Here is a 15,273-nt window from a genome sequence, read left to right as displayed (position 1 = left end):
GGAATTCTACCGAATTCCGAAGGGAATTCTACCGAATTCCGAAGGGAATTCTACCGAATTCCGAAGGGAATTCTACCGAATTCCGAAGGGAATTCTACCGAATTCCGAAGGGAATTCTTCCAGATTCCGAAGGGAATTCTACCGAATTCCGAAGGAAATTTTTCTGAATTCGAAGGAGTTCTTCCGAATTCGAAGGAATTCTTCCGAATTCGAAGGAATTCTACCGAGTTCGAAGGAATTCTTCCGAATTCCGAAGGAATTCTTCCGAATTCGAAGGAATTCTCACGAATTCGAAGGAATTTCACGAATTCGAAGGAATTCTCATTCGAAGGAATTCTCACGATTCGAAGGAATTCTTCCAATTCGAAGGAATTCTCACGAATTCGAAGGAATTCTCACGAATTCGAAGGAATTCTCACGAATTCGAAGGAATTCTCACGAATTCGAAGGAATTCTCACGAATTCGAAGGGAATTCTCACGAATTCGAAGGAATTCTCACGAATTCGAAGGAATTCTCACGAATTCGAAGGAATTCTCACGAATTCGAAGGAATTCTCACGAATTCGAAGGAATTCTCACGAATTCGAAGGAATTCTCACGAATTCGAAGGAATTCTCACGAATTCGAAGGAATTCTCACGAATTCGAAGGAATTCTCACGAATTCGAAGGAATTCTTCCGAATTCGAAGGAATTCTTCCGAATTCGAAGGAATTCTTTCCGAATTCGAAGGAATTCTCCCGAATTCGAAGGAATTCTTCCGAATTCAGAAGGAATTCTCCTGAATTCGAAGGAATTCTTCCGAATTCGAAGGAATTCTCCCAATTCTGAAGGAATTCTCCCGAATTCGAAGGAATTCTCCCAATTCGAAGGAATTCTCCTGATTCGAAGGAATTCTCCCGAATTCGAAGGAATTCTCCTGAATTCGAAGGAATTCTCCCAATTCGAAGGAATTCTCCCGAATTCGAAGGAATTCTCCCAATTCGAAGGAATTCTCCTGAATTCGAAGGAATTCTCCTGATTCGAAGGAATTCTCCCGAATTCGAAGGAATTCTCCCAATTCGAAGGAATTCTCCTGAATTCGAAGGAATTCTCCTGATTCGAAGGAATTCTCCTGAATTCGAAGGGAATTCTCCCGAATTCGAAGGAATTCTCCCGAATTCAGAAGGAATTCTCCCGAATTCGAAGGAATTCTCCTGAATTCGAAGGAATTCTCCTGAATTCGAAGGAATTCTCCCAATTCGAAGGAATTCTCCCGAATTCGAAGGAATTCTCCTGATTCGAAGGAATTCTCCTGATTCGAAGGAATTCTCCTGATTCGAAGGAATTCTCCCGAATTCGAAGGAATTCTCCTGATTCGAAGGAATTCTCCTGAATTCGAAGGAATTCTCCCAATTCGAAGGAATTCTCCCGAATTCGAAGGAATTCTCCCAATTCGAAGGAATTCTCCCAATTCGAAGGAATTCTCCCGAATTCGAAGGAATTCTCCCGAATTCGAAGGGAATTCTCCCAATTCGAAGGAATTCTCCTGAATTCGAAGGAATTCTCCCGAATTCGAAGGAATTCTCCTGATTCGAAGGAATTCTCCTGAATTCGAAGGAATTCTCCTGATTCGAAGGAATTCTCCCAATTCGAAGGAATTCTCCTGAATTCGAAGGAATTCTCCCGAATTCTGAAGGAATTCTCCTGAATTCGAAGGAATTCTCCTGAATTCGAAGGAATTCTCCCGAATTCAGAAGGAATTCTCCCGAATTCGAAGGAATTCTCCCGAATTCGAAGGAATTCTCCTGAATTCGAAGGGAATTCTCCTGAATTCGAAGGAATTCTCCTGAATTCGAAGGAATTCTCCCGAATTCGAAGGAATTCTCCCAATTCGAAGGAATTCTCCCAATTCGAAGGAATTCTCCCGAATTCGAAGGAATTCTCCTGAATTCGAAGGAATTCTCCGAATTCGAAGGAATTCTCCTGAATTCGAAGGAATTCTCCCAATTCGAAGGAATTCTCCCGAATTCGAAGGGAATTCTCCCGAATTCGAAGGAATTCTCCCGAATTCGAAGGAATTCTCCTGAATTCGAAGGAATTCTCCTGAATTCGAAGGAATTCTCCTGAATTCGAAGGGAATTCTCCCAATTCGAAGGAATTCTCCCGAATTCGAAGGGAATTCTCCTGAATTCGAAGGAATTCTCCTGAATTCGAAGGAATTCTCCCGAATTCGAAGGAATTCTCCTGAATTCAAAGGAATTCTCCTGACCTGAAGGAATTCTCCTGAAGGAATTCTGACTCCAAGGAATTCTCCTGATTCGAAGGAATTCTCCTGAATTCGAAGGAATTCTCCTGAATTCGAAGGAATTCTCCCAATTCGAAGGGAATTCTCCTGATTCAGGAATTCTCCCGAATTCGAAGGAATTCTCCTGATTCGAAGGAATTCTCCTGATTCGAAGGAATTCTCCTGAATTCAGAGGAATTCTCCTGAATTCGAAGGAATTCTCCTGATTCGAAGGAATTCTCCAATTCGAAGGAATTCTCCCGAATTCGAAGGAATTCTCCTGAATTCTGAAGGAATTCTCCTGAATTCGAAGGAATTCTCCCAATTCGAAGGAATTCTCCTGAATTCGAAGGAATTCTCCCAATTCGAAGGAATTCTCCCGAATTCGAAGGAATTCTCCCGAATTCGAAGGAATTCTCCTGAATTCGAAGGAATTCTCCCGAATTCGAAGGAATTCTCCTGATTCGAAGGAATTCTCCTGATTCGAAGGAATTCTCCCAATTCGAAGGAATTCTCCTGAATTCGAAGGAATTCTCCCGAATTCTGAAGGAATTCTCCTGAATTCGAAGGAATTCTCCCGAATTCGAAGGAATTCTCCTGATTCGAAGGAATTCTCCTGAATTCGAAGGAATTCTCCCAATTCGAAGGGAATTCTCCCAATTCGAAGGAATTCTCCCAATTCGAAGGAATTCTCCTGAATTCGAAGGAATTCTCCTGAATTCGAAGGAATTCTCCTGACCTCGAAGGAATTCTCCCAATTCGAAGGAATTCTCCTGATTCGAAGGAATTCTCCTGACCTGAAGGAATTCTCCTGAATTCGAAGGAATTCTCCTGAATTCAAAGGGAATTCTCCCAATTCGAAGGAATTCTCCCAATTCAGAAGGAATTCTCCTGAATTCGAAGGAATTCTCCCAATTCGAAGGAATTCTCCCAATTCGAAGGAATTCTCCTAATTCGAAGGAATTCTCCTGAATTCGAAGGAATTCTCCTGAATTCGAAGGAATTCTCCCAATTCGAAGGAATTCTCCCGAATTCTGAAGGAATTCTCCCGAATTCGAAGGAATTCTCCCGAATTCGAAGGAATTCTCCTGAATTCTGAAGGAATTCTCCTGATTCGAAGGAATTCTCCTGAATTCGAAGGAATTCTCCCAATTCGAAGGGAATTCTCCCAATTCGAAGGAATTCTCCCGAATTCGAAGGAATTCTCCTGATTCGAAGGAATTCTCCCGAATTCGAAGGAATTCTCCCAATTCGAAGGAATTCTCCTGACCTGAAGGAATTCTCCTGAATTCGAAGGAATTCTCCTGAATTCGAAGGAATTCTCCCAATTCGAAGGAATTCTCCCGAATTCGAAGGAATTCTCCTGAATTCGAAGGAATTCTCCCAATTCGAAGGGAATTCTCCTGAATTCGAAGGAATTCTCCCGAATTCGAAGGAATTCTCCTGAATTCGAAGGGAATTCTCCCAATTCGAAGGAATTCTCCCAATTCGAAGGAATTCTCCTGAATTCGAAGGAATTCTCCCGAATTCGAAGGAATTCTCCCGAATTCCGAAGGGAATTCTCCCGAATTCCGAAGGGAATTCTCCCGAATTCCGAAGGGAATTCTCCCGAATTCCGAAGGGAATTCTCCCGAATTCCGAAGGGAATTCTCCCGAATTCCGAAGGGAATTCTCCCGAATTCCGAAGGGAATTTTGTATTTTTTTTTGAATTCGTAGAGAATTCTTATCACAATTCGGAGAGATTTTCTTTGGGAATTTGTAAAGAATTTCTTTCGGATTTCATAAAGAATTTTGTTCGGAATTCGAAAAGAATTCATTCCGAAATTCCGGAGTTCAAATATAACTTTTTCGGAACTCTAATAGATTTCTTTTTGGAATCCGATTAGAATTCCTTCCATTGGATTATGAAATTCTGAGATATTTTTTTTAATTCGCATATTTTTACTTTTGAGAATTCAACTATAATTCCTTTTGAAATTTTAAGAAAATTTCTTTCGGAATTAGAAGGAAATTCTTTGCGGAATTCAAAAAGAATTCCTTTCGGAATTCAGCAGAATTCTTTTTCGTGTTAAATTCCAAGAAGTATTTTACCCCCAGTTCTTGCTTTTTAAACGGTTGGGTTTTAGTCGATTAAGACCTTAAGCATCAATCAAACTATGAGTTAACTCCACAAAATAAATCATAAAAAATCAATGAAAATTTAGGTGGTATTTAAAAACCCGTTAAAGTTCAGTTTTACCGAAAAATTAGTGAACACTAATCGTGTATAAAAAATATTGGGTGAAATAATTTTTACTCATTAAAGATTTTGTTATCCAGTTCGTAATTTGTTTTTATTGAACTATTTTTGTCTATTCAAAATGATTGCATTATATAAAACTGTTTTCCATTATCCAGTGATGGTATTGGTGAGCAGGTGAACAAGCAGATGAGCAGGTTTAACTCGATCTCGCCAGATCGTTAGACAAATATTATGAATGAGTTTTCACAGCTACTGTTGGTAGTGCTTATCGTGTCGCCGGTGAGAACGGTGTATGCAGACTCGGCTCATCCGGAGTAGCAGAAGCAATTTCAAATCTCATCATTAAATTTCGTTAAGTGTGATTGTTCGGAGTGTTATGAGTGTCCACTGAGACAAAAAAATCTTCGTGGCATAACATACGCACAGATCTAGGGTACTAGTGAACAAATGAGCAATTGAACATCACAGTTACAAAGTTTAGTAACCGACTTTCTGCAAAGGAAGGACTCATTGGATTTTCATACTTTTGGTGCCATGAAGGTAGGTAATTGGATTATCACTAAAGTATCACAGACTATTATGGACTGTCAATTATTGAAACTCAAGTAACTATTCAATATTTTTTTTGATGATATGGCTCAGATTAGATTTCTTATCTACTTAATTTATGACTTATTTTCTACACAATCAAATTATACAATTTTGGTGGTTATCTAGAGTTCGATAACTTTTATTGGTAATTTATATGAGCTTTATCGAGATTTCGGTTAATAGATATTTTGGGAGAAAAGCATTATACTTAGTTTGAGGAAAATATAAATATTTTTGTTTATCTACCAAGTTCTTCAATGATTCACATACTTCATTACGTACTTGCCAATTCAATTTCTTGTATATTCAAAGAATTCCCATGTTACTCACTGACTATATTGGAAGGACCTGCTTTCAATTATCAGTTCCTTGACCTTTTACCCTCATCAAAACAGTCCAGCGGGATTTATTCACCTTGTGTGCACCGACAGCAAGTCTAGTTTCCTGCCTCAAAGCAATGATTTACAGCTGTCCCATCCTGGTCACTTGTTTGCGCTGGGCGACACAAACAATACCACCACGTGTAAATTATTGATCGGGTGCTAATTTGCTCCGACACGACACGTCCATCCCACTTGGCTGCTTTGAAACATGTCCAAATTATCTGTTTTTAACATTGGGATGGCTCCACATAAAAACTTGAAACTTGAAAACAGTCATTGGCAATTTCATGTGTATTTGAATGAAAAAATCAATTAGAAAAATAGTGAATTTAAACTTTTCTTACTAAAATATACATTCCACTGGAACTCAATTTAAATTCGTATATAAATTCCACTTCCAAACAGTGTCGCGCCTTTTATTTGTCTTCTCTATTGATCTCAATTAGAAAGATATTTACCCGACAAGTAAATGCCCCATCCGAGGAAATCCAAACGTGCTAATTGCTCATGTCAGAGTTTGCTTCCCCGCGGAACCGACCCCAAATTAGCGCACTAACCTATTTCTGTCTTCCTGCATTTTCCCAAATAGCGACAACTCATGGAGGCCTACATCAGACAGAAACGAGCCACGCCTGGGATGGTGCAAGCGAGCGATATGCAACTGGTGCGGCCAATGTCGGCGGTGAATCGGAACGGCCGGGAGGTGCACGCGTACGACGGCCCGATGCAGTTCATGATGTCCCCAAACAATCCGGATCAGATTCTCACCTCGACGGGGAACGCATCGATCACAACGACACCGACTTCGCCGTACAGTGATGGTAAGGGTTTTCGAGTGCTCGTTTGAGTGGATGTGAGTAGGTGCGAAACGGTGGACGCAAATTGATGTGATAAATGAGGTGACATCGGTCGGGTTGTTATACATAAATGATAATTGATTTCGCGGAACGTGTTTGTATGCTGAAATTCTGTATTGTTTCAATTAGCAATTTTACCTTGTGATGACGCACACAGCGTTGGAGAATTGCATAACTCACATTCTTGATAATCAAATATGATCATAGAATTCAAAATTCAAATCGAATAATCAAGAAGAATCGGAAAACAGAAAATCAGAAAATCAGAAAATCAGAAAATCAGAAAATCAGAAAATCAGAAAATCAGAAAATCAGAAAATCAGAAAATCAGAAAATCAGAAAATCAGAAAATCAGAAAATCAGAAAATCAAAAAATCAGAAAATCAGAAAATCAGAAAATCAGAAAATCAGAAAATCAGAAAATCAGAAAATCAGAAAATCAGAAAATCAGAAAATCAGAAAATCAGAAAATCAGAAAATCAGAAAATCAGAAAATCAGAAAATCAGAAAATCAGAAATTCAGAAAATCAGAAAATCAGAAAATCAGAAAATCAGAAAATCAGAAAATCAGAAAATCAGAAAATCAGAAAATCAGAAAATCAGAAAATCAGAAAATCAGAAAATCAGAAAATCAGAAAATCAGAAAATCAGAAAATCAGAAAATCAGAGAATCAGAAAATCAGAAAATCAGAAAATCAGAAAATCAGAAAATCAGAAAATTAGAAAATCAGAAAATCAGAAAATCAGAAAATCAGAAAATCAGAAAATCAGAAAATCAGAAAATCAGAAAATCAGAAAATCAGAAAATCAGAAAATCAGAAGATCGGAAAATCAGAAAATCAGCAAATCAGAAAATTAGAAAATCAGAAAATCAGAAAATCAGAAAATCAGAAAATCAGAAAATCAGAAAATCAGAAAATCAGAAAATTAGAAAATCAGAAAATCAGAAAATTAGAAAATCAGAAAATCAGAAAATCAGAAAATCAGAAAATCAGAAAATCAGAAAATCAGAAAATCAGAAAATCAGAAAATCAGAAAATCAGAAAATCAGAAAATCAGAAAATCAGAAAATCAGAAAATCAGAAAATCAGAAAATCAGAAAATCAGAAAATCAGAAAATCAGAAAATCAGAAAATCAGAAAATCAGAAAATCAGAAAATCAGAAAATCAAAAAAAGAAAAATCAGAAAATCAGAAAATCAGAAAATCAGAAAATCAGAAAATTAGAAAATCAGAAAATCAGAAAATCAGAAAATCAGAAAATCAGAAAATCAGAAAATCAGAAAATCAGAAAATCAGAAAATCAGAAAATCAGAAAATCAGAATATCAGAAAATCAGAAAATCAGAAAATCAGAAAATCAGAAAATCAGAAAATCAGAAAATCAGAAAATCAGAAAATCAGAAAATCAGAAAATCAGAAAATCAGAAAATCAAAAAATCAGAAAATCAGAAAATCAGAAGATCGGAAAATCAGAAAATCAGCAAATCAGAAAATCAGAAGATCAGAAAATTAGAAAATCAGAAAATTAGAAAATCAGAAAATCAGAAAATCAGAAAATCAGAAAATCAGAAAATCAAAAAATCAGAAAATCAGAAAATCAGAAAATCAGAAAATCAGAAAATCAGAAAATCAGAAAATCAGGAAATCAGAAAATCAGAAAATCAGAAAATGAGAAAATCAGAAAATCAGAAAATCAGAAAATAAAATAAATAAGAAAATCAGAAAATTAGAAAATCAGAAAATCAGAAAATCGGAAAATCAGAAAATCAGAAAATCAGAAAATCAGAAAATCAGAAAATCAGAAAATCAGAAAATCAGAAAATCAGAAAATCAGAAAATCAGAAAATCAGAAAATCAGAAAATCAGAAAATCAGAAAATCAGAAAATCAGAAAATCAGAAAATCAGAAAATCAGAAAAAAATCAGAAAATCAGAAAATCAGTAAATCAGAAAATCAGAAAATCAGAAAATCAGAAAATCAGAAAATCAGAAAACCAGAAAATCAGAAAAAAATCAGAAAATCAGAAAATCAGAAAATCAGAAAATCAGAAAATCAGAAAATCAGAAAATCAGAAAATCAGAAAATCAGAAAATCAGAAAATCAGAAAATCAGAAAATCAGAAAATCAGAAAATCAGAAAATCAGAAAATCAGAAAATCAGAAAATCAGAAAATCAGAAAATCAGAAAATCAGCAAATCAGCAAATCAGAAAATCAGAAAATCAGAAAATCAGAAAATCAGAAAATCAGAAAATCAGAAAATCAGAAAATCAGAAAATCAGAAAATCAGAAAATCAGAAAATCAGAAAATCAGAAAATCAGAAAATCAGAAAATCAGAAAATCAGAAAATCAGAAAATCAGAATATCAGAAAATCAGAAAATCAGAAAATCAGAAAATCAGAAAATCAGAAAATCAGAAAATCAGAAAATCAGAAAATCAGCAAATCAGAAAATCAGAAAATCAGAAAATTAGAAAATCAGAAAATTAGAAAATTAGAAAATCAGAAAATCAGAAAATCAGAAAATCAGAAAATCAGAAAATCAGAAAATCAGAAAATCAGAAAATCAGAAAATCAGAAAATCAGAAAATCAGAAAATCAGAAAATCAGAAAATCAGAAAATCAGAAAACAGAAAATCAGAAAATCAGAAAATCAGAAAATCAGAAAATCAGAAAATCAGAAAATCAGAAAATCAGAAAATCAGAAAATCAGAAAATCAGAAAATCAGAAAATCAGAAAATCAGAAAATCAGAAAATCAGAAAATCAGAAAATCAGAAAATCAGAAAATCAGAAAATCAGAAAATCAGAAAATCAGAAAATCAGAAAATCAGAAAATCAGAAAATCAGAAAATCAGAAAATCAGAAAATTAGAAAATTAGAAAATCAGAAAATCAGAAAATCAGAAAATCAGAAAATCAGAGCTCAAAAATTCGTAAGTCCAAAAGTTCATAAGTCTCAAAGTCCAAAATTACAAAAAAGCAAAGGTCGAAAAGTTTCAAACTCTTGTAGTCAAAAGTCGCAAAACACGAAAGTCCAAAAGCCCAAAAGTTCAAAAGTCTAAAAGTCGTAAAGTGCATTATTCCAAATTTCCAAACGTCTATAAGTCCCAAATCCCATAATGGCAAAAGTCCACAAAATTCAAAGTCGTTCAAAAGTCCTAAAGTCTATATGCCAGAAGGGGCCCTCCTTAGCTGTACGATAAGACGCGCGGCTACAAAGCAAGGCCATGCTGAGGGTGGCTGGGTTCGATTCCCGGCGCCGGTCTAGGCAATTTTCGGATTGGAAATTGCAAAAAAAAAGGTAACATTGCTTAGAAACCTTGCAGTTAATAACTGTGGAAGAGCTTAATGAACACTAAGCTGCGAGGCGGCTCTGTCCCAGCTGTAATGCCAATATGAAGAAGAATATATGCCCGAAACCTCCACTTCCCTAAAGTACTAAAGCCCACTAATCAAAAAGCCCGGAAGTCCAAAAGTAAAAAAGTCGAAAAGTCCAATTCATAAAGTCTAAAAATCCGTTACCCCAAAAAAGCAAAAGTCGAAAAGTTCTAAAGCCTGAAGTCAAAAAATGAAAAATTCAGAAAACCTTAAAGTTCAAAAGCCCAAACATCCAAATGTCAAAAAGTTCAAAATCCTAAAAGTCCAAAGCCCGAGAGTCCAAAAATCCAAAATTTCAATTCCAAAAATTCTACAAGATCTGAAACAAAAAGTCCAAAATTCCAAAGCTCCAAAATCCCAAAAGTCAAAAATTCTAAAAGTCCAGAAGTCAAAAAGTCCAAAACTCAAAAAGTCCAAAAGCCTGAAATCCCAACAGTCCAAAACTCCAAAGGTGTTTTAGTCCAAAACTGCGAAACTCCGAATGTCCAAAAGACAAAAAGTTCAAAAGCCCGAAAATCTGAAAGTGCAAAAGTTTTAAAATCCAATAGTTCAAAATCCTAAGATCGCAAATGTCGAAAAGCTTAATAAATTTTTAGTTCTTAAAGATCAAAACCAAGAAAACTCAAAAGCCTAAAATTCCAAATGTCCAAATGCCTAAATGCCCCAAATGTCCAATAGTTCATAAGCTCAAAAGTTCAAATGCTCAATAGTCCAGTAGTCCAAAATTCCAAAATCCCTTGAATCTGAAAGTCCAAAAGTTTAAATGTCCAAAACTCTAAGACCCTAAAAATCTGAATATCCGAAAGTCGAAAAACGCAGAAGTTCAAAAGGACAATAGTTCAAAGTTCCATAATTTGAAAAAACTAACAGTCCAAACGCCCAAAACTATAAATATACGAAAGTCCAATAGTTCGGCCAAAATTCCAGAAGACCAAATGCTCAAAAGCACAAAAGTCCCAAAACTCCAAAAGTTCAAAGGCTCAAAGCTCCAAAAGTCCAAATGCCCAAAAAGTTCTAAAGTACAAAAGCTCATAAGTTCAAAAGTCAAAAGTCTGAAAGTTCAAAAGCCCAAAAGTCAAAAATTACGAACGTCTCCAAAAATATCAAAGTCCAAAAGTCCAAAAGTCCAAAACTCTAAAACTCTAATAGTCTGAAAGTCCAAAAAAATAAAAAGTTCAAAAACCCAAAAGTCTAATAGCCCAAATTTTCAAAATTCAAGAAATTTGAAGGACAAAAAGCCTAAAAATCTGAAAGCTCTAAAGTTCAAAGGACAAAATTCCAAAAAATGCCAGGAAACCAATGCTCAAATGTCCAAATTTCCAAGTACAAACGCCCAAAAGTCCAAAAGACAAAAGTGGACAAGTTCAAAATTCCTAGAGTCTAAATGGCCGAAACCTCCAGTTCCTAAAAGTCCAAAAGTCCAAGAGTCGAAAAGTCAAAAAGTCCAAAGTTTCAAAATTTCAAAATTCTAAATTTCCACTAGTCTAAAAATCCAAAGTGCCAAAAAGGGTAGAGTTGAAAAGTTCCAAAGGCCTAAATTCTTAAAGCCCAAAACCTTAAAATCCCACAAGTTCAAAAGGTCTAAAGTCCAAAAGTGCAAAAGTCCAAAAGTCTAAATACACAAAAGTCTTAAACTTCAAAAGCCCAATAGTCTAAAACTCCTTAAATCCGAAGGCTAAAATTACAAAATTCCAAAAGTCCAAATACCCAAGAATCGAGAAGTCCAAAAGTCCAAACGTCGAAAAGTCCCAAAGTCCACAAGGCGGAAATCCCTACAGTTCTAAATTCCAAAAGTCCAAAAGCCCAAAATTTTAAAAGTCCAAAAGCCCAAAAGTCTTAAAGCCTTAAAGTCCGAATAGTCCAATAATTCAAAAGTACAAAAGTTCAATAGGCAAAAACTGCAAAAAGTCTAAAAGTTCGAAATCCCATAAAAGCAAAAGTCGAAAAGTTCAAACGGTCTAAAGTTCTAAAGCCCAAAACCTTAAAATCCCAAAGGTCCAAAAGTAAAAAATTCAAAAAGTCTTAAAGTCCAAAATCCAATCGCCCAAATGTCAAAAAGTCCAAAATCCCTAAAGTTCAAAAGCCCAGGAGCCCAAAAATCTAATACAGTGATCGTTCGCTAATTGGGGCACTACCTCACCCCAACTAGCGAATGCCGTTCGCTAATTGGGGCGGTTTGACAAGCGTCAATGTTCGGGGGGGGGGGGGTTGAACAAAAGAAAATTTTACGCGCCAGAAAATATCGATCCCGCCAAACACGGAAACAAAACGTCAACGCGTTTTTGACATCACATTCTGACGTTTAGCTGCTTTTTAATTGGGTTTCGCCCCAATTAGCGAACCCCCAACTAAAAAGCGCCCCAACTAGAAAAACCCCAATTAGCGAACGTTCACTGTAGTCCAAAATTCCAAAGCTCCAAAATCGCAAAAGTCAATAATTCGAAAAGTCCAAAAGTAAAAAATTCAAAAAGGCAAATAGCCTAAGTCTAAAAGTCCACAAGTACAAAAGTCCAAAAGCTGAAAGTGCAAAAGTTATAAAGTCCAATAGCTTTAAGATCAAAAGTTCAATAGCCCAATAGTCTAATAGTCCAAAATCCCAAAATAGCAAAAGTCGAAACCGTTCGACTCGGACTCGGAAAGTTCGCAAAGAGCAAAATCTCCAAAGTCCAGGAATCTAATAATCCAAATTCCCAAATGTTCAATAATACAAAAGCTGTAAAGTCCAATAGTCCAAAACTCTGAAAGCCTGAGAGTCTGAAAGACCAAAAGCTCAGGCGTTCAAAAGGACAATAGTCCAATATTTCTAAATTTAAAAAATCTGAAAGTCCAAAAACCCAAAAGTCCAAAAGCCTAAATGCCCAATATCCCAAAACCGCAAATGTCTGAAAACCAAATGCCCAAAAGTCCAAGAGTCCCAAAACTGCAAAAGTTCAAATGCTCAAAAAGTTTAAAAGTACAAAATCCCATAAGTTCAAAAGTCCAAAAGTCTAAAAGTCCAAGAACCCAAAAGCCCAATCGTACAAAATACAAAAAAAAAGTCCCAAAACCCAGAAATCTAAATGTCTCAAACTCCAAAACTCTAAAAGTCTGAAAGTCCAATAGTCCAAAATTCCTAAAATCCAAAAGTCCAAATGCCCAAAAGTCTAAAAATTCAAAAGTCCAAAGGCCCAGACGTAAAAAATCCCAAAAAGGCAAAAATCGACAAGTTAAAATTAGCTAAAGTCTAAATGCCCGAATCATCCAGTTCCTAAAAATAAAAAAGTTGAAAAGACCAAAGTTTCAAAATTCATAAATTCCAAAATTCAAAATTTCCAGAAGTCTAGAAGTCGAAAATGCTTTAAGTTTAAAAGTGAAAAGTGCAAAAGTCCAAAAGCCTAAGAGTCCAAAAGCCCAGAAGTTCAAAAGCCTAGAACTCCAAAAGTCTTAAATTTCAAGAGCCCAAAAGTCTTAAACTTCTTAAATCCGAAGACTAAAATTAAAAAAATCCAAAAGTCCAAATGCCCAAAAATCGAAAAGTCCAAAAGTCTAAACGTCGAACTGACCCAAAGTTCAAAAGTCCACAAGGCCGAAATTCCTGACTGTAAATTCCAAAAGTCTAAAAGTCCAAAAGCCCAAAATTCCAATAGTTCTTAAAGCCCAGAAGTTTAAACGTCAAAATCTCCAAAACTCTAAAAGTCTAAAAGTCCAAAAGCTCAGAAGTTCAAAATGACAATAGTCCAGAAGTCTAAATGTCCAATATTCCAAAACTCTAAATATCTGAAGGTCCAAAATTCTAAAGTTCCAGAGTTCCATAATCCAAAATTCCAAAAAACTCAAAGTCCAAAATCCTAAGACTCTAAAAGTCTGAAAGGCCAAAAGCTAAAAAGTTAAAAACCCCAAAAGTCCAATAGTCCGAAATTCCAAAATTCAAATAATTTGACATTTCAAAAGCCCAAAACTCTAAAAGTCTGAAAGTTCAAAAGTCCAAAGGAGAAAATTCAAAAATTCCATAAGTCCCAAAATTACTGAATTCTTCCAAATGTCCAAAAGCCTAAAAATACAAAAGCCCAAAAGTTCAAACGTTTAAAAGTCCAAAAAGTTCCAAATCCAAAAAAAGGCAAAAGTCGACAAATTAAATAGCAAAAGAAGTTCAAAATTTCTAAAGTCTAAATGCCGGAAACCTTCAGTTCCTAAAAGTCCAAAAGTCGAAAAGTCCAAAGATTCAAAATTTCACAATACCAAAATTATAAATTTCCAGTAGTGTAAAAGTCCAAAATCCCAAAAAGGCAAAAGTCGAAAAGTTCAAATGGCTCAAAATCCCATTAGTCCAAAAGTGTGAAAGTCCAAAAGCTTATGATTTCAAAGGTCCAAAAGTCTAGAACTCCTTAAATACGATGGCTAAAATTCCAAAGTTCCAAAAGAATCGAAAAGTCCGAAATTCCAAAAGAATCCAAAAGTCCAAAAGTTGAAAAGTCCCAAAGTTCAAAAGTCCACAAGGCCGAAATCCCAACAGTTCTGAATTCTAAAAATCCAACAGTCTAAAAGTCCAAAAGCCCAAAAATCCAATACAGTAATATCCCGATTTTATCAACCCCTGGTGAATTTTGGGGTGATAAAACAGGAAAAAAATATATTTTCAATTTTTAGATTAATTCCACAAATATGAATCATTTTATCCCTTGGAAAGGCAAAATATATGAACGATACCCGTTATTTCTTGTCGAAAATGCTTACAGAATCCTTCACAGAAGTTATTTATAATAAACTACAGGCGGTGAAAGTTATTTCATGAAAATAATGTTGTTTGCGGTATTTTTACAAAGCCGAAAAATCGAAAAGTCAAAAATGCCGAACGTCTAAAAGTTCCAGAGCCCAAAAGTCCAATCGTCCAAAATTCCAAAAATCTCAAAGTCCAAAAGCCCAAAAGTCTAAATGTCCAAAACTTCAAAACTATAATAGTCTGAAAGGCCAAAAGCTAAAACATTAAAAGCCCAACAGTTCAATCATCCAAAATTCCAAAAAACTCAAAGTCCAAAAGCCCAAAAGTCTAATTGTCCAAAACCCCAAGACTCTACTAGCCTGAGAAGGCCAAAAGCTAAAAAGTTCAAAAGCCCAAAAGTCCAATAGTCCAAAATACCAAAATTCAAAAAATCTGAAATTTCAAAAGACCAAAACTCTAAAAGTCTGAAAGTTCATGAGTCTTGAGGATAAAATTCCAAAACTTCATAAGTTCCAAAATTACTAAATTCTTTAAGTCTAAATGTTCAAAAGCCTCAAACAAAAAAAGGCAAAAGTCGACAAAGCAAAAGAAGTTCAAAATTCTCCCCAAGTCCAAAAGTCAAAAAGTCAAATAGTAAAAAGGCGAAAAGTCCAAAGATTCAAAATTTCAAAATACCAAAATTATAAATTTCCAGTAGTGTAAAAGCCCAAACTCCTAAAAAGGCAAAAGTCGAAAAGTTCAAAAAGCCTAAAGTCCAAAAGCTCAAAATCCTAAAAGCCCATTAGTCCAAAAGTGTAAAAGTGCAAAAGTCCATGAGTCTAAAAGTCCAGAAGCCCAAAAGCTCTGAAGTCCAAAAG

At 35.4% G+C, this 15,273-nt stretch overlaps 1 protein-coding gene across 11 annotated transcripts in view; it reads left to right on the top strand.

Annotated features, from left to right (window-relative positions):
• Positions 1-15,273, top strand: part of LOC134225235 (protein king tubby 1) — a 119,627-nt gene that overhangs the window by 73,023 nt on the left and 31,331 nt on the right. For 10 of the 11 annotated variants that reach the window (XM_062705130.1, XM_062705131.1, XM_062705138.1 and 7 more), the window contains exon 3: positions 6,072-6,303. In XM_062705130.1, coding sequence (XP_062561114.1) covers positions 6,072-6,303 — 232 coding nt within the window. Of the gene's footprint in view, positions 1-4,814; positions 5,049-6,071; positions 6,304-15,273 lie in introns of those variants that run through there. The other variant, XM_062705141.1, reaches the window with a different exon arrangement.

This window comes from Armigeres subalbatus, chromosome 3 (genome assembly GCF_024139115.2).
Source record: "Armigeres subalbatus isolate Guangzhou_Male chromosome 3, GZ_Asu_2, whole genome shotgun sequence".
Taxonomy (NCBI): domain Eukaryota; kingdom Metazoa; phylum Arthropoda; class Insecta; order Diptera; family Culicidae; genus Armigeres; species Armigeres subalbatus.
This window is presented reverse-complemented; position numbering and strand designations above follow the sequence as displayed.